The sequence below is a fragment of the Podarcis vaucheri genome, assembly GCF_965113315.1.
Source record: "Podarcis vaucheri genome assembly, chromosome: 3".
In the NCBI taxonomy this organism is placed as follows: domain Eukaryota; kingdom Metazoa; phylum Chordata; class Lepidosauria; order Squamata; family Lacertidae; genus Podarcis; species Podarcis vaucheri.
Window position 1 is genome coordinate 79,306,709 of NC_138761.1, and position 20,154 is coordinate 79,326,862.

At 43.8% G+C, this 20,154-nt stretch overlaps 1 protein-coding gene across 2 annotated transcripts in view; it reads right to left on the reverse strand.

Annotated features, from left to right (window-relative positions):
* The window catches only part of KLHL32 (kelch like family member 32), a 69,496-nt gene extending 49,342 nt beyond the window's left edge, over positions 1-20,154 (reverse strand). For both annotated transcript variants that reach the window (XM_082216645.1, XM_082216644.1), the window contains exons 1-3: positions 19,842-20,154; positions 10,136-10,226; positions 3,926-4,106 (exon numbers count right to left, since the gene is read on the reverse strand). In XM_082216645.1, the coding sequence (XP_082072771.1) occupies positions 3,926-4,106; positions 10,136-10,158 (204 nt within the window). In that variant the 5' untranslated portion in view covers positions 10,159-10,226; positions 19,842-20,154. The remainder of the gene's footprint in view (positions 1-3,925; positions 4,107-10,135; positions 10,227-19,841) is intronic.

Below are 20,154 nucleotides of genomic sequence, written 5' to 3' on the forward strand. Positions count from 1 at the left end.
CTGTAGACGAGTATGACAGAGATAAGGAATCTGTGTGTCTCTAGGTACTGGATAATACCTCCCAACTGCTGGTTGGGGCTGATGGAAGTTGTAGTCCAAAACATATAGAAAAGGACTAGGAAGTTATTTAAAATCAGAGAAGAATATTTTTAAAATTTAAACCTTTATGTTTGGGAAAGGTAAGTTTTACTGCCCTTTCTGCTGAGGGTGATGTGAGTTTTTATTTATTTGCTTAATTTTTAGGTTTTCAGTAACACAAGATTACCCCCATGCACTCAAAACCTTGGCCCCTTTGAGAAGAAGTAAGAAACAGGTTGGGCAAAAGTCATGTTCTATTCATTCTCGCCACAACCTTGAGCAGTAAAGCTCAAGATACACACTCATTGATAAGCAATTCCTCATGATTTTTAATCTGTCCAACGTGTGTGAACAAACCATAGAGGCAGGTCACTGACAGGGTTCCTTCCTATATACTAAGATTCTCCTTTGTACTTGCCAGGCAATATTTGCAAGAGGATGCCTTCATCCCCACCCACAAAGTTTGCTTATGCACACAGTTATTGAACAGATTGTGAAGAAGCCACAGTGGAACTACTCCCACACCACTTCTTGTAAGTGAAAGATCAGCACGGAGGCATAAGCAGAGTTCAGGCAAACATTTAAAATGCCAACTGGCATGATGAAGGCAACATATGGCAATTCTGCCTGCCAGCCCCATGACTAGTCATTTGAGTGCTCCGAATTCTTGCCAAGATCACAGCTCACTGCCTCAGCCCAAGATTCCATATATTTTCCAGGACATTGTTGTTGTTGTTTAGTCATTTAGTCGTGTCTGACCCTTCGTGACCCCATGGACCAGAGCACGCCAGGCACTCCTGTCTTCCGCTGCCTCCCACAGTTTGGTCAAACTCATGTTTGTAGCTTCGAGAACACTGTCCAACCATCTCGTCCTCTGTCGTCCCCTTCTCCTTGTGCCCTCAATCTTTCCCAACATCAGGGTCTTTTCCAGGGAGTCTTCTCTTTTCATGAGGTGGCCAAAGTACTGGAGTCTCAGCTTCAGGATCTGTCCTTCCAGTGAGGACTCGGCTGATTTCCTTAAGAATGGATAGGTTTGATCTTCTTGCAGTTCATGGAATTCTCAAGAGTCTCCTCCAGCTACTATTATTATTTTACTCCACCTTTCTGTAAAGGTATTCAGCTGTTAAATCAACAACAGCCACATCTTTAAAAGTAGCACTACACTAACCAGACTAGAACAACAAACTAAAACAGCAGCAGCAGTTCTGAGAGCATCCACTTAAATAAAAATCTTCACCACCCACCTAAGAACAAGGAGTGGTAGAAACAGGTGTACCAATCTTGGGGACATCATTGCGGAAAAGGCTGTGTAACAAGCACCCACATACTGATCACAGTAGGATCCGAAGGGTCTTGTGAGTGGGGGCGAGTTCCTGGGCAGCCTCATATGAAGGAAGGAGTGAGGTTCTGTAAATATTCTGATCCCTGACTACTTAGTGCTTTAAAAGCACAAAACAGCACCTTGAATTGAGCCCAGAAACCCAGTGAAAAAGGTTTTCAAAAAGTTGTAACCAGACACATTCCACCTATATTTTGAACAATATGAAACCAATTTTTCTTCAAGAACAGCCCCAAGCAGACCACATTACACTGGTCTAGTCTGAGGTGACAAAGCGCCTGAATGATTGAGACCAAGTCTAGTTTCTCCAGGAAAGGATTGGCATCTAAAGTGAAGTCAGCAGAACACATTCCTGCCCACCACAGCTACCTGGCAATCCCAGGAGAATATTTGTGATCTGGAAGCATTACTACTTCTGGAGGAGTGCAAATCTACCTTGTCTCCAATATTATAGTAAAAAAACTGTAATCTTGTCAACAGCCTCTAACCACAGTACCACCTTTCAAAAAAAAAAGAAGGTTATATTTTTGAATAAAACCTTCAAGCTGCTTTTACCTAGTGTACCACCTACAATTAATCTCAGCTTTGCTAATAGAGGACTACCATGTGTGTGATCTGTTTAGTGCTGGAGAAAGATCCATTATGTTTGCTTTTTATAAGCCAGGAATCACCCACAATTTGTTTATTTGTCCAAGCAGCTAACAGCACAACCTGAAATCTGTCAACCATCTAGCTGTGGCCAATTAAATTAAGTCTACAGAATGAATCCTAGAATCATATAATTGTGGAGTTGGAAGGAACCCTGAGGGGGTCATCTAGTTCAACCCCCCACAATGCAGTAATCTCAACTAAAGCATCCATGGCAGATGGCCAGCCAACCTCTGCTTAAAAACCTCCAAGGAAGGAGAGTCCGCCACCATCTGAGGAGGTCTGCTTCAGCTCTTACCATTATAAAGTTCTTCCTGATGTTTAGTCAGAATCCCTTGTGACTTGAAGCCATTGGTTCAGGTCCTACTCTCCAGAGCAGGAAAAAACAAGCTTGTTCCATCTTCCAGGTGACAGCCCTTTAGATATTTGAAGATGGCTATCATATATCCTCTCAGTTTCCTCTTATCCAGGCTAAACATACCCAACTTCCTCAACCGTTCCTTATAATGCTTGGTTTCCAGACGCTTGCTTGTCTTGATTGACCTCCTCTGAACACATTCTTCTTAAATTGTGGCACCCAAAACTGAACACAGGTGTGGTCTGACCAAAGCAGAATAAAGCGGTATTATTACATCTTGTGTTCCTTTCCTAACACTGTTATAACTGGGGAGTCTGTTGCTTTTGGGGGAAAATCTTTGTCTCTCTAGATGGTACTGAACTACAACCCCCACCAGCCTCAGCAAGCATGGCTAATGGTCTGGGACAATGGGAAGTGTAGTTCAGCAACACCTGGAGGGCCACAGGTTCCCCATATCTTCTTTAACATCACATCAGCATTTCACATCGCCCAGTTCCTCTAGCCTGATGACTAGCTCTGCAGCACTTGAAATTTGCTTGTGACATTTTGGTTAGTTCTAACAAACATGGCGTCCCACTTTACATTTTGGTGTGTGTGTGTGTGTGTTTCCTAATGAGTCCAAAACTATGCTTTTTATGTGTTCAACTTACAAATTTTACTGAAGGGAATAAGTGTCCTAAATAAAACTAGGGAAGACAACGGCATGTCTTCTTCCAGTCTTCCAGATCACTTGCCCTTTCAGGCCTTAAGGGAAGTTAAAAAACAAAACAAAACTTTATGCTTTAAATTGGAAAACTACTATTGAACCAGAACTTCACAAAGCATATATTGTAAGTTAACTCAAAATGTGATCTCAAAGAGATACAAAGTAGTTAAAATAAAATAGACTGTGTTAAGTGTGGAACAGGGTGCACTAGGCTCACACCCACTGCCAACAACTGTGTACACACCCTATTTAGTAAATACAGTGGTACCCCTACTTACGTGTCCCTCTTTTTATGTATTCTTCGGGATATGCATGCAGCAAACCCAGAAGTATATTTCTGGGTTTCACCGTGTGCACATACACAGTAGCACTCTATCGCGCCACGCACATGCGCAGAACAGGCACCTCCGGTTGCGGAAACCTCAGAATCTGAGTGGAGCTCCGGAACGGACCCCGTCCACAACCAGAGGTACCACTGTACAGGAGCACATACCTACAAACATGTAAATGCCTACCTTTAAATACTACATATATGTCAAATAGATTTCCCAGTTTTGTTTCACAATCCTATATTCACTTATCTAGTTTTAAGCCCCATTGAACCTAATGTGGCTTACTTTTCAGTAGACATTAAAAAAAACAACCAACTTGTCCTGTGAAGTATTTGGTCAGACCATGATCACTGTTTACACGGGCAAAAAAAATGGATAGATTTCAATACTACTAATTATCCAAAGATCTATGGTGTTCTAAAAACAGAGCTGATGGACATAATCATATTACTATATTAACTTACTCTGAAGTAGTCACTGCATGCTGCTAGGACTGCCTTGTGGGCATGGAATTTCTGCTCTTCTGCTATAAGAGTTATATCACAGAGGATCCCGTCACTTCTTTGCTGGTTCAGAGCAGCCAAGACCGCATCATTATGAGAACTAGACTGGCAAAGCCTCTGGCCAGTCAGCATATCTTGAAAACTGCAAAAGATGAAGAAATAATCACACTCACAAGCATGAAAATACCAAGAGTGAAAGGCATGCATATGTTTTCTACTTTTTTCATTTCTAATTACGTCAGTCAAGCATACAATCCTGCACATATTTACTCAAGACAAAAAAAAAAAAGTGCCATTGAATTGAATCAAACTCTGAAGTGAGAGTAGGATTATAAATCAGATGATTTAGAAATGGGTTTATTATTATTTCCATACTCTCGTGCTGTAACCAAAGGTCTATAGCATCACAGTGTGGCAGGGCTATTATTATGGCCCACAATATAAAGATGGTCTTAAATCTTTATGTACAACAGCATCACTCTGCAAGACATTCACAATGTGGCCGTTATCTCACAGCTTCAAATGTCCTAGCTATAAAAATAGGCGTATTATTGCTGTAAATTGAGGATTAATCCAATTTACTAGGATCCCTCCCAGCCCTCTCAGCCTAATGACTTTAACTGTAGAAGAACCACAATTGCTGGGGCCAACAGTGTAAGAAGCCAGTTAGGCAAATTTAGCGTGACAGATTCACTTTTTAAAATGAGGATTGGCACTGAATGACTGGCTTTTGCAGAAATAATTAAATGGCCAGAGACTTTTGGAAGGCTCTTATCTTCAGCAGGCCTCTCCAGGGTCAGACCAAAGGCCCAACTCATCCAGTATCCTGTTTCTCCCAGTGTCCAACCAGATCCCTACGAGAAGTTCTGCAAGCAGGACATGAGTGCAACAGCAGCCTTTCAACACGTGCTTCCCAACAACTGGGAAGACATATTTAGACCACGTTGCCTCTGACAGTAGAGGTAGAACATAGAATAGTGACTAGCAGCCACTGACACTGTTACCCTCCATGAATTTGTTGTATCTTCTTTTAAGGCTATCCAAGTTGGTGGCCATCACTGCCTCTTACGATAGCAAATTCCATCGTTTTCACTGTGTGCTGAACGAAGATGTCTGGCCCAAGTCTTCAAATGTTTAGGTACAATGGATGACTAGTGTTATGAAAGAGGCAGGAAAAGCTTCACTCCATGCACTTGCTCTTCACCATGCATAATTTTATACACCTCTATCATATCATCACTTACTTGCCTATGTTCTAAAGTGAAAGTGCCAAATGTTGTAACCTTTTCTCATAGGATTGTTGCTGTATCTCTCTGATTATTTCAGTTGTTCTTTTCTGAACTTTTCCCAGCTCTACAACATCCTTTTTGAGGTGAGATGACCAGGATTGTGCACAGTATTTTTGTAGTGTGGCTACACCATTTTGGCTGCCCCTTTTTTGAATAATAATAATAATAATAATAATAATAATAATAATTTATTATTTATACCCCGCCGATCTGGCTGGGTTTCCCCAGCCACTCTGGGCGGCTTCCAAAAGAATATTAAAATACTATGATACATCAAACATTAAAAGCTTCCCTAAACAGGGCTGCCTTCAGATGTCTTCTAAAAGTCTGGTAGTTGTTGTTCTCTTTGACACCTGGTGGGAGGGCGTTCCACAGGGAGGGCGCCACTACCGAGAAGGCCCTCTGCCTGGTTCCCTGTAACTTGGCTTCTCGCAGTGAGGGAACCGCCAGAAGGCCCTCGGTGCTGGACCTCAGTGTCCGGGTAGAACGATGGAGGTGGAGACGCTCCTTCAGGTATACTGGACCGAGGCTGTTGAACCTATGTGCAACCTGTCTATTTGTAAATAAACACAAATAATACGAGATGTCCAAATTCTTGAAGAATTGAGGTGTAAGTTCACATCATAGTTCATGTAGCATCATATATAAGGAGCAGGTGTGGCAGGGACAGCTAAGAAACAGAGGCTAAGGGAAATGGGAAGGTGTGATTGGGAGTAATGGGAGGGGAATATGATTAGGAACATCATGGGAGGCATGTTTCCAACTACCCCATCCTTTGCCCTTTGAAGCCTTCTAACAGGCATGGCCAAACTTGGTCCTCCAGGTGTTTGGGGACTACAACTCCCATCATCCCTAGCTAACAGGACCAGTGGTCAGGGATGATGGGAACTGTCGTCCCAAAACAGCTGGAGTGCCAAATTTGGGCATGCCTGCCTTATAAGAAGCTGCTGCAGGAGAGGGACTGTCAGCAACTAAGGAGAAACTGTGATGCTCCCTTGTTACTTTTGCCACTGGGTGCTGCATGTTGTTTAAGTCATAGTGTTCTATTTATAGTACAGTTGTACCTTGGTACTCAAACACCTCGGTACTCGTATGTTTTGGCTCCCAAACGCCGAAAACCCGCAAGTAAGTGTTCCGGTTTTTAACATTTTTCGAAAGCCAAACATCCAACACAGCTTCCACTTGAGTGCAGGAAGCTCCTGCAGTGAATCAGAAGCCGCGTCTTGGTTTTCAAACACTTTTGGGAGTTGAGCAGACTCCCGGAATTGATTAGGTTCGAGAATCAAGGTTCCGCAGTATTGAAATGTAGCTTTTCGTATGTTGTTTTATTTTTGTTGTGCTATGTTTATGAAATTGTTCCTGCTTTGCAATATTATTACAAAACTGTTACTATTTTACTGTTTTTGCCTTGTTATTATGAACTTGTTACTACGTTATTGCTTTCCTATGTTACTATGGAATTGTTACTCTGTTATTGTTCTGCTATGCTGTTATGAAATTTGGTAATGTTTGTTTGAAATTCATCCCTGTTTCTTTGTCGCAAAACGCTCTGAGCATGATTTTTTTTTTTGTAGGAAAGCAGCATACACTTAAAATGAAGGAATGAATGACTTCAATTACAGATACTTTAGTGGTTTAGTTACAAGGGAGGGAATCCAAATGCTTCTTGGGAATGGCGAGTTTTGAGTAGAAACTACAAGCAAATAGGGGAGTAGATCACATAGAGGCAGTTCCAGGCAAAAGGTTCAACAAGAGAAATGGGTGGAGCCACTTCAGACAGCAAGGAATCTTGCTGAGGGTGGTGACGCTTGAGTAGCAAAGGTCAAAGGAAGGGACCTGTCTGGGGATATAAGAGCAGAAAGACAAGGAGGGCCAAGGCCACAGAAGGTTTTGAAGGCATAGGTAAGAAGTTTGCAGTAGTTTAATCCACACCAAGCACTTGTGCAAAGTTGAATAAATAAGCTAATGTTCCATCCTGAACTTTGGGTTAGGGAGACCTACACATTAATGAACAAAGTAAGTATCCCCACTAGACAGACAGAGGCACTATTGTCTAATCAGAAAATAAAATATCCACATGGCTGTAAAAACAGATATGAGAGTCACCAGTCCTCATTATGTGGCTAAGCAATTATAGCGGGGGGGACGGGGACAAGTCTGAAAAGCTTAGTACTGTATTTTTCGTCCCATAGGACGCTCCGTCCCATAGGACGCACCTAGTTTTTTGGGGGGAAATAAAGGGGGGGAAATTCCCTTTATTTCCCCCCCAAAACCAGGTTGGGGAAACCGAATCAGGTTGAGGAACAGCGGGATGGCGGCGCTGCGCCTCCCTGCTGTCCCCCAAGCTTGTGGGGCTGGCCGATGTCTGCCCGGCGCGCGGGGCGCTCTGCGCCCCTTGCGCCGGGCGGCAGGCTGCTATCCGCAGCGTGGGGAGCCCTGCGGGGAACTCCTGCAGGGCTCCCCATGCTGTGGATGTCTGCCCGGCGCAAGGGGCGCTCTGCTTCAGGGTGCCTCTCACGCCGGGCAGCAGGCTGCTATCCCTCTCGCTCTCCAAGCTTCAGCGAAAGCCTGCATTCGCCCTATAGGACGCACCCAGATTTCCCCTTCATTTTTGGAGGGGGAAAAGTGTGTCCTATAGGGCGAAAAATACGGTATGTCCTTTTCACAAAATTGTTACATGTATGTGGACTTATTGAGACACCAACACATGATGTGTCCAAGGATTTAGTTTCTTTTCCTCCATTCACTTTATAGATCCAATCATTTCCAATCACTCATATCAAGATTCTCAAATAAAAGGGCCACTTGGAAGGGTTGAAATATTTGACTCCTTACCATAAAAAAAAATTTAATGTTCATGCATGATTTGGGGAAAAGGTTTTACATAGTTTGGTAATCCTAAATCAGATATAACCTCCTAACACACAAAACTGTTAAAGTGTCCGTATGCTAGAATATCTTTCTAAATATATTACTGACTTCTTTTGATATAATTGACAATTTGTGGCAGCACTTTAAAAAAGGAAGAAGAAAGATGCAGAGCCTCCTATACAGTATTCTGACAGCAAAAATACTATTTTGAAATTCTCTGCTCTGTCATTCAGATGAAAAGCCTACGTTGGAACATTATATTCAAATAAAATGGCTCTTCTGCTTTCTACTACATGCACACAAATGTTATTATAAATATCCTACAGACAGATAAGTGTGCTAAGGTATCAAGTGAAAATGTGTTAGTTTGAATCTGAGCCTAATTTTGTGAACTGAATAGTTTGAGAGGTGTGACTTTATTTGATAAAGAACTTGAAAGGGCAGGGGGTGTTTCAGAGTTCATGTTTCTTTCTCTTTTAGTTTTTAAGAAGCACACATAGAATTACATGTGAAATATGTAAAGATGTAATTATCAGAGCAATTACTCTATAAAAATGACCTCCTGCTGTTTGATGCATAATCCCATCACAGTAACCATCACAACCAATTTAATTGCCTTAATCAAATCAAGTTGGGGAGGGACACATGGAGATAATCTCACTGTTCTTTCTCCGTGATTGTTCATCATCACTGACAATAAAAATAACCTGTCCCCAAAGTTTAAATGGCAATCTACTGGCTGAGCCCATGAAGTTCAGCACAATGCTACTCAGTCTTCTGCCTTTACCTGCTTCAGCACTGACAGGAAGACAAATCCTTTTTGTGTTAGGATGCTCAACATGCAAATGAGCTGAGAAATCACAGAAGGAGCAAATCTTTTACACCAGGCTTCCTCAACCTCCGCCCTCCAGATGTTTGGAGACTACAATTCCCATCATCCATGACCACTGGTCCTGCTAGCTAGGGATGATGGGAGTTGCGTGGCAAGTTACCTCCCCCAATGAAATGAAGACACGGACACAATGATATAAGGTTAATGGGCGTAAATGGCCACAACTTTATTGATTACGAAAATTGAAGGTATTGGCCTTAGGCATTGGCTCCTATCGACTACCCGGCATGGTGACCGGGAAGGGTTGAACACAAACCGCGGGAGTCCTGTTGAAGTACGCCAACTAGGATCCCACGGGTGTCACCGCTCGGGGGCGTGCCAGGGGCCCTACCTCACAAGGCTTCAGACAAGGCCACGCCCTCCGGAGTCCTCTACCGGACTACCCCTTCACATTGGGGGAAGGTGATGGCGCTTCCTTCCCCCCCTCCATTTGTCTAACCATTGCCCCATGCCAATGCCTAACCACCAATGCCGAGAAAGTTGTGACGATTGCTACGAGGTAGGCGAAAAAACCAAAAGGCAAGAAATTGCGCCAACTTGGAAAAATTCCTACCAGGCCCCTTGCGGCGACCAACCGGAGTCCATAGCAAGGCCAAGTCTAGCTAATCTAAGGGTGGGAGGGATGGGAAAACCGCTCTACAGCTGGCGAGGGGGAAAAGAGGGCGGTCCCCGGGCGTGCCTGGCCCTAAATAGCCCGGGCCACGCCTCGCCCGCCCACCGATTGGTGGGCTGGGTGGCAGACACGCCCGGGGATTCCCCCAAGTCTCGCGGGGGCAAGGGAAGCCGCCGCGGAAGTGGGAGGAGGATCCTGCCCGCAACACCCTCTCCGCTGCAGGGGCGGAAAGGGCTTTGTAAGCCAAGAACATCTGGAGGGCCGAGGTTGAGGAAGCCTGTTTTACAGCATGCGCAAATGTTTCCATGGGGGTAAGTTGCAGGGGGGGGAAACCACAGAGGCCTATCACAAGAGCAAAAAGTAAATCCTCCTGGACATGTCTCGGTACAGCCATTTTGATGTAATATTTATGTATGCATTTTGCCATCCTGCCCTCCTCTAGGCTAGCATACAGTGAATGAACACACACTCGATGGAAACTGGCAGGACAGCTCCATGAACTATACCTGAGGCACACCTCAGATGGCATCCTTCAGCTTTGCCCTTCTGAACCTCTTGCTTCTTAAAAAAGTATAGGGAAAACAGTGCACATTCCAGCTGCAGAGAAAAAGAAGAAAACAAATAGTTAGAATTAAAAGCCCAAACTTTTGTTCACCGTACAGAAAACCCACCACTTCAAAAAAATAATCAGTATATGTGGCAAAGGATGCCGACATCTCTTATTAATAGAACAGACTGGCTGCAACAATTTGATGACATAATGGAGCCATACTAATAATAAAACCCTAAATACTTTTTTGTGCGTGCAAATTAAGATACAAGAAGTAGCATTAATAGAATACTCATTGCCTGATTGGTGCAATTTATCGGTGTTAATTTTATGTGTATACTACTTTCCCCATGTGTTCAGATGCTTTACATGAAAATATTGTGTTACAATATTTAAAAAGCCAGCCCAGAAAAAATAGTCTGCAATAACTCAATAGTTACAGCACAACAAATACTTAATATGATGCATAACTAATACAAGTGTTAGATAAGATTCCACTAAACAATTCATCAAAAAATATTAGAGCACCATTCAAAAATGGTTTGCAAATACAAAAGAGAAACAAAAATATTCCAACAGGAAGAGAAATATCTAATTAATACAGGTTATGACAAAATCAATAATCATTAAACAAATCCACAGGACAAAGTGCATAATTAAGAACCAACAAGACTACATTAAAATCCAATATTGACTTGTCCCTTTCACAAACTTGATTCATATGCTCCACCTGATTAAATATACCATCATATTATCATATTTTTCTTGCTTTCACCAGGGAAAAATACAACTAACTTTCCTTGTCCGCTCACAGGAGGTTAACAAATTGTGAGATTAAATTTTCCATTTAGCACAAAACCAGGGTCCAATTTGTGCTAAATGGAAAACCTATGACGTACAATGTGTAGCTGACACAAGTCTCAGGACTCTAGGAAATCTGAAAAGCATTATTTATTCCATACACACTGCTGGACAATTTTCTGTCTGTATGGCATCTTTTCCAAAAAATATTTCAATACACTTCCAATCAGTTTTAACCTTCTGAAGTCTTAGCTGAGCAAAAGCATGAGCATTATAGCTTCAAACTTTTAAAATCTGATTTAAGGGCGGTTTATTTAAATCTTCCCCCAAAAAACAACAACAACCCTGCAGGAAATTTTGCAGAGGCATTTTAATCCAAGGACTGGAGGGTTATTGCAGAAATTCCATAGTTCCTATCGGGTTGCCATTAAACTCATATTCTGAGTGCTCTTCATTTTTTTTACCAGTTCACCTCAGAGCCCATATCTGTCTAGTAACCAAAAAGTCTAAGCCGCAGAGTTAAATACAGGAAGACTGCATACAACAAGGAGTGGCAACAAAGAGATAGAGCCAGAGAGTCAGATGATGCAAGTCCATCAGTAATTGTTCCCACATGAGCCTTACTAGGTGTGTCTGCAGATGTTTATTTTGAAGCTTCCCTTCAAGCAAAGGTGAAACAGTGTTTCCAGCCACCCTTGTTTTCCACGTTCCAGAGCAGCACCAGTATGTTTTGAAATGGGTTCACGCCTCAAGTGCAGAAAAATCAAGCAGTGAATATGCATATGTACGCATGCCAACCATAAGGCTTAACCTAACCATATGGCCAGAGGCTATAGATATCCAGCGATCTGCACAGCTGATAAGTTTTACATTAAAAAATAATATTTATTCTCAGAAATACAACAGGAAGCTCTTCATTGTCATTCTCGTCCTCACATCTGAGAATGCTCCACATATGAAACACAGTGAAATGGCAGAATGCACTAAACCAAAGATAGCCAATTTGGTATCTCCATATGTTGCTAGACTACAGCTCCCATCATCCACTGTGCAGGCTGATGGGAGTTGTAGTCCATAACTATTGGAAGGGCCCCCGCATTGGCTACCCCTTGAATAAACCATTTCAGAGTATAGTAAAGGTGTCCCTGCAAACAGAAAGCAAGTACCGCAACAAAAGGACTGAGCTAGAATCCATATACAGTACTTAGTTTCCTTCATACAGAATTTTGTTTGTGTTTCATGTGGGGAAATATTCAAAAACTGTGCCCCACACTGGGAGGTTTATACTTCAACTTATGTCCTCCAAAAATCTATCACTTCATTTTATTTTATATGTAGACCAAGACTAACAGGAGCTAGCAAAGAGAAAAGCAGAGCTGACAACTTCAAGCATTGTGAATCCAAGTTATTTTTCACCTTTCAGAAGGGATTGTTGTCTGAGAGATGAGGTGGTCTCATTCTACGTATTTACCCCATAATTGTGCAGCCCCCACCATCCATCACACCATCACTTTCATCATTCTATTAGACATAATAATATGTTTATGCTGCGTAGCAGATGCAAATGGGTTCTGCCCCAAAATCAGCATTTTGCACTATGTGCCAGCAATTTTAAAACCGAGAAAGTTCACAGAGGCGCTACCTTCAGGGTTGCACTCTATTGATAATGTCAGCACGACCAGCAATTACTGTTTTAATAAGCCCAAGCATTCCCATGTAGAATATTTGATTCCAGCTGCTTTGATGTACTACACAGCAGTAGCAAACACTGCCCTGGAAAGGGTGAGCTGACTTGAAAAGCACATTCTGCTCCAGGAAGGACGTTATGACCAGATTAAAGCTACAAACCCACAGGCACAGCACATCCCATGAAACAAAAACACTGAGCAATTTCAATCTTTCAAAACCACTAGGAGCTATAGTGTAACTGATTTGTTAGAAAGCACAAATATTCCTTATTTGCTTTAGAGAGAGACAACAAACAAAATACCCTTCTATTTTTTAAAACCTTTGTTTTAATTATTTTATTGCTGAAAGTCATACAGGTGACAGGCATTGAATATTCTCAGCAACAACACGGGAAAGATTTAAAAGCACAGTGGGGAGAACTAGAAAGCTAAAACTGTTTTTGTGTTATTTTTAAGCGCATAGTCAGTGCTGGAGGGTGTTAAGCATGTTAAGATCTATACTGTACACAACTGCAATAGAATTTAAACCTCGTGAATTTAAACATTTGCAACAGTTCCAGTTGGATTCACTTGCTCATTTTATTGCCAAGAGTTAGAAAAAGCCAGGAATCTGTCTACATTTATTCAGTATAAAGCACACAGTGATGGGAAATGTTTTAGACGTAATAAGGACACCAACCTGCCCACTAATGTTATGAATTCTTTTTATATAATGTCCATCAAGTTAACTGTTGTTTGGCTATAAGTTTCAAAAATGTATTACTGCACGCAAGAACTAGGAATCACCAAGCGGTCTTCAAAAATGGAAATAAGAGTGGCTAAAGCAAACATCATTTTTGTGCTTTTGTGAATTTGCTGCCAAACAGGATCTCAGGTGTAGGAAGACAGCTGAAGGTCTATTTCCATCTTCCCAACTTCAAAGCCAATGAAATTTATGGTCAAACATAGTGCTGACAATTGCATTTTTTGGTGGGTGGGGGTGGTATTTAGATAGAATGTCCTGTTCATCGCCTATGAAAAGTGAAGGGAAATCTCATACATAGTATCCTTTATTATCAAATGCCAAGAGAGTTTACAAAATATATTTAAACAGAATATATTCAAAGCAACAGTAACTCAAAACATCAATGCAACAACCGCAGTAGGGAAACTAATCAAATAATCATTAGAATCTCCACTTAAATTACAAAGATGCAGTCTGCACCCACATACAGAGGAGTGCTACTTTCTCCCCCTTTTTAAAACAACAACAAATCTTGCTCCTGTACATTTAATGGTACCTGAACACCTATGCTTAGCAGGTGATGCCTTTTTCCTAGCCCCTTAACTTCATGACAAGAAAAGCATTGTGTGCTACATTTCTGTATGTCTAGGTACTGTTAAAAGGAACCAGAGGAAGACCATTAAAAAATATGGCAGGCCAAGTTATGTTAGCAATCCTGTATGGAACAGTGCACTACTATGGGAGCTGCCTGTCCGCAGATGGAAGCAGGGCACAGAGAAGGAAAAAGGAGAAGGACACAGAACACAGTAAGGGGGGCGGGGGGCGGGATGTCAACAGCACTTACATAGCTGCTCTAATTCATCTTATTGTCAAAAATAGAGAGGTTGCTTAATATCTCCACCTCAAAATGTAGCAGGTAATGGGAAAGACTTCTGTCTGAGATCCTGAAGAGCCAGTGTCAGTCAAAGTAAATAAATACTAGGCTACATGAAAAATTAGGAAGTGATCTTCCTGTCTCGGTGTGGACGGAACAGGAGTATGACTTCCCCCTATTCATGTGATACTTATTCAGAGTTATCAAATCACAGCAAGAACCACCACAACTACAACTCCAAGGTGCCACTGCTCAACAGAGAGAACACAGCAGTTGCCTGGAAAGCGGTTGGGAAATGTACTTCTGCGTACAGTATTTTGAACTATACAGAACTAAGGAAATAACCCCTGAGAAGAAGCAAGTATTGCCTGACTTCATTTACAGGAATCTGTCTTATTCCATGTCAGACTATGTGGCTACCTCGGCTACTATTTATTGTCTATTCTGTCTGGCAGCAGCTCCCCTGAATCTCTGGCAGAGGGAAATCTTCTCTGTCACTAGCTACCTGATTCTTTTAACTCTGGAGTCATCAACGCGTTGCCAATGGATGCCTCACGGCAATGTTAGGGTGATTGCCAGGCTCCCCTCCATGCCCACTTGCTGAACAAAATGAGCTCTGTGGCTGCAATGATGTTTGCTTGGACCTTTATGTTGGGCCTTCTCTGTCTGCGTGGGTCTTTCCATCCCAATCGGACAGCAACGATTAGTATTTGGATTGATGTAAGAGAACAGAAGAGGTGAGGGGTTCAGAGCAAGCTGAGCATTGGAGAGCTAGCAATTGTGACCCCTCTCCAAGTTCTCTTTCGGCCAGTCAAGTTAATGTCTGGTATTGGGAATTCTGCCAAAGGGAGGGGGGCATTGGAAAGGTCTATAGGGGAGTGCGCTGTGGGTGGGAAAGGGTTTGGCACTGTGTGCCTCTTTCACTATTAAAAATCAGACATGCATCCTCCTTTCTCCCTCTATGTGATTTGAAACATATCCATGTTTATGTAACAGAACATGTACTTTATTTGATATTTTGAACTGGGCGGTGGGAGGAGATATTATTGATGGCTAGAGGAGCCTTCGGTGACAGGTCAGAGACAGGTTATAATGAGAGCATTATATATAGGTATATCCAGATGCAACCAATCTGGCCTGGTTTGGAGACCGAAACTCTGGTGGATGACCCATGCTGGAACATGAACAAGGGGAGTATCGCAGGTGAAGCCTCATCAACTTTAGATACCAAACACCTTCTGGGTTGCCCAGCCACGGTTGGACTGGAATGCAGGTTGGCAACAACTACAGTTCTTCCTGATACAGTGCGGTTGCTTTTCTTTTTAGAAAAAAAACAACTCACCATGAAGTTGTTACAGTAAGTGCCACACTTTAAACATTTGGAGAGGGAAAGGTGTCAGCATTGCGTACCCTTGAGCAGCCCTAGAAAAAGGCACTGTCCTGATGAATCATTCCCTGAAGGCAATGAACTGGAAACTTCTGTTCTACCTTGTGCCTTTTGATTTACTGAGTGCTAAACAGATTCAAATTGGATCCTGTTCCCTACACAGAGCAAAGGCATCCTGCTTATGGCAGCGATCCTCTTCCCTCCTCCTCCAATGAGAAATCTTTGTAATTGATACATTTAAAATATTCCTAGAAAAGGGTAAAACATGTCCTAAACAGGCAACTTTCATGAAAGAACTACAAAGGCAGGTTGTTGATTTTCTCTCCACACCCAGGAGAGAAACTTAGGGCCCATTCAGATGGCCTATTTATTGAGCATTCATTCTACAGTGATACCTCAGGTTACATACGCTTCAGGTTACAGACTCCACTAACTCAGAAATAGTACCTTGGGTTAAGAACTTTGCTTCAGGATGAGAACAGAAATCGTTCTCCGGCAGTGCGGCGGTAGCAGGAGGCCCCATTAGCTAAAGTGGTGCTTCAGGTTAAGAAGAGTTTCAGGTTAAGAACGGACCTCCGGAATTAATTAAGTACTTAACCCGAGGTACCACTGTAATTTGCTTACATAAAGCTTACGCAGAGGTTAGTTTATATCCATATATACTGGGCAATAATTGTTATACGGGACCATGGGAAAGCAAAGCTTCCACTAAAAGAATGACATTCTTAACACATTAATTCTTAATTAGGGTTGCCATATTGTGAAGATCAAAAAAGAGGACGCATTTGTCAACTTATAACTATGGATCGCTATGATGACTCTAGCCATGAAAAAAAGGATGTGTCCTGGAAAAAGAGGACATATGGCAACCATATTCTTAATGTCTTCCCCAGGAACTGTCACAGGGGGAACAAAGCAAGTTGACAGTTGGCGGGGGGGAACAGGGTACTTACTTATCAATACTTAATTCTAGTTCAGTAATTACCTTTGGCATCTGTAAAATTAAAGTGTCAGCTTTTAGTATCCATGCAACTAATCACGGCCAATATGAGGCACAGCTTTCAATTCAGTACAGTCATACCTCGGGTTGAAGTAGCACCGGGATGAATATTTTCTGGTTGTGCTCCACTGTGACCCGGAAGTAATGGCACTCGTTACTCCTGGGTTTTGCCGCTCACGCATGCGCAGACGCTCAAAATGCACGTGCGCCAAATCACAACCTGTGCACACGCAGACGCGGGTTGCGTTTGCTTCTGGATGCGAACGGGGCTCTGGAACGGATCCCGTTTGCATCCAGAGGTATAGTACTCCTTCACACAGCACAGTTAACCTATGGAATTCACTCCTACAAGAAGCAGTGGTAGCCATCAACATGGTTGGCTTAAAAAGAGAATTAGACAAATTTGTGGAGAATAAGGCTATCAGCAGCTACTAGCCCGGGTGGCCATGATCTGCCTTCACTGTCAGAGGCAATACGCCTCTGAACACCAGTCGCTGGCAACCGCGGGAGGCGAGAGGGCTGTTGTGCTCAGGTCCTCCTTGTGTGCTACCCACTGGCATCTGGTTGGCCACTGTGTGAGAAGGATGCTGGACTAGATGGGTCACTAGTCTGATTCAGCAGGCTGTTCTTATGTTCCCAAACTGGCTAATTTAATACTTGTTTTTTTTCCTCTCTCTCTCTCTTTCTCTCTCTCTCTCTCTCTCTCTCTCTCTGTGTGTGTGTGTGTTTACTATCTTAACTACTTAGCCCAAGCCTGGGAGTTGATTTACACCACCATTTTGACCTGACAGAATCAGAATTGAAATGGAACATTTTAGGCAGGAGTCTATTCTGAAAGATTTACCTTTCTGTCCAGACAGTTAGGCAGCTCATACTGAGTTGACCCATATTTCAAACACCCCTCAATTCAAAAAGTGGGTCAGCCCATTAAGGGCTGGCTGGTGATCTGTGCATGCAATGAACTACTCATGCATATATTTTTGCATGTGGGGGGGGGAAAGGCACCTTAGGCTAACTTCATCCCAGGTTTCTGCCTCGGCAAAATGTATGCACTATGTTTTCCACACTTAATTCCCTTGAACAATAATAAAATTAAATTACATTTTTCAATCGGTGTTATCTTCAAATATAAATAATATTTATCAGAATTCTCATAATTAACTGCTGGTACTCTGGGTCCTTAGGGACCCCTATGACAACAAGGAGATATAAGTCGTCACTGCCACCTGATTTCACTGAAAGGGAACAAAATCAGCTTTATGGAGATTGGGTAGCAGCAGAAGGCTAAACAATTAGCACAGCACACTCTCATAGCAACTTTTTCCCTTGGGATCTTAAATGCTACCTACTTAAAAACCTAAGGCTGCTATTCTAAACACTCTTACTAACATAACTTCTACTGAACACAATGGGACTTATTACCAAATAAATAGGCATATAATTGTACTGCAAGGATTAAGATTATATATTTCAATGCCAGTAACATTGGGTATTATTTGCACTGAAATATATAATCTTAAAAAGATTAAATGATCTTTCACACACCAAGTAATCTTTTTAAAAACCTCCTCGGTAACAATTTAAACTTTGCTCAGACGCTAAAATAGCAGCAAGGTAACAGCCTAGTTTCAAATGACCAAGTGAAGTATAACTATAGAAAACATTAAATTCAGTCCTGTACAGTTTTTAAGTAATCACAAAAAGAAACTCAAGTCAAAGAACAGTTCATATAGGGTTGGCACATTTTCCAGCAGGTCTGCTGTGTCCTTTAATGGCTCTATGAAAGACAGAAAATCATTTTTTTAAAAAATTAAATATTTTTTATTTAATAGAAATTCATAAAATTAAGCTTTGTCCACCACACAACGATGAAGAGCATCACCCAGTGGCGTAGCGTGGGTTGTCAGCACCCGGGGCAAGGCAAGTAATTTGCGCCCCCTAACCCATGGATCTAGGTAGGGGCAGAGAGCTGCGAGTGCGAGCGCGCGCCCTCCCAGATGTTGCGCCTGGTGCGGCCGGCCCCCCCTGCACCCCCACGCTACGCTACTGGCATCACCTGACCATTTATGCACTGAAAGGTATTGAAACCCACAGATTCATAAATCACCTAAGAATTTTGTCCCTTTCCTGTTAAGCAACCTGAAGGTTGGAAAGTACAGAGCACACACTCCCCGAAAGCAGAATAATAATCTGAAACGGTGATAGGGGAACCTGTTCAGATGTTCTTCACTCGGACTCCCATCACCGTCAGGCAGCACAGCCAAGAGCCACTGATGATGGGAGTTGTAGTCAGACAGCCCCCCCATCCCCCATCCAAAGGGCTGCAGAGAAACCAAAGTCTTGTGGTAAACCACTTGTGGACTGAACCCCTCCCCTGAAGCAATTCTGCTCCCCGCTATTCTGCAGCCTTGTATTCTTACAGGCGGGGAGCGAACGCCAAGAGGCGGCCTTTGTGCCTTCAACAGTCGTGCAGAATGGAAAACGGCGGCATTTCCTCACCTCCTGCTCAACAGGACAGGCAGCACCTGCCAAATCCCCCCCCCCCTTTTTTTGCGTGGCACAAAAACAGCAGGAAAAGCAACGCTGCCACCCCAAGCACATTTGCTCCGGCGTAACTCTCCCCGCCCCCTCCCCCGCCCCGGCCCGTTTCCTCCGTGGCGCTGTCCTTCCCCCGAGCCCGCGCTCCCCAACAGGCGCCGCAGAAACCGAGCCGCCTGCGAGTCAACTTGAAACCGCACGCGAGGGCTGCAGCAGTGGCGCCGGCCTCTCTCAGGCGCTGTTTGAGGTTGCCCTGGCAACCGGGCAGCACAGACGGGGCGGGTGGGGGGGGGGAGAGAGAACCCCCTTCCTTATTGGCTGAGGGGCAGCCCAGAAAGCTCCGCTTCACGAGCCGCAGAACTCAAGTGGCCTTTTTTTTTTTTTTGCCTGCGGCACTGGGGCAATTAGCCCGGCTGAGGCGCTGCTGCTGCTGCAGCTGCTGCCGCCTCTTGCTAAGCAGGGCCCGCCGTCCCCTCCGCGGCCCCGTGCCCTTCCGACCACCGTCACCAGCAGAACATTATGCATATATTTGTAAGGGGACCCCTCACCCCCACCCCACCCCGCCTTGAAGGTCCCTGAGGCGGGGGTTCAGCTGCCCGAGCGAGCGAGCTCCGCGTCCTAATCCCGCCGGGCTTCCCGCGCGCGCTCACCTCTCAAGGATACGCCGCGTCCCGCTTTGTCCCCGGGCTGCTCTGAGGCGGCGCCCGAGGGAGAGAGGCGCCCAGCGAAGGCGCACTGCTTCTGGCAGCGGGACGACCTCGACTGCGCTCCACTCGCTGGTACGCGGCGGCAGGAGGAGGAGGAGGCGCCACTCTTTCTCCCACGCTCTCCTTGCCTTGCCTTCCCCGCCTCCCCTTCTCCTTCCAGCCGGGTCTCCTCCTTGCCAGTGCGCAGAAGCAGCGGCGGCGGCGGCGGCAGCCACGCATTGTGAGCGGGCGGCGAAGCCGGAGGACGCCGAGCAAC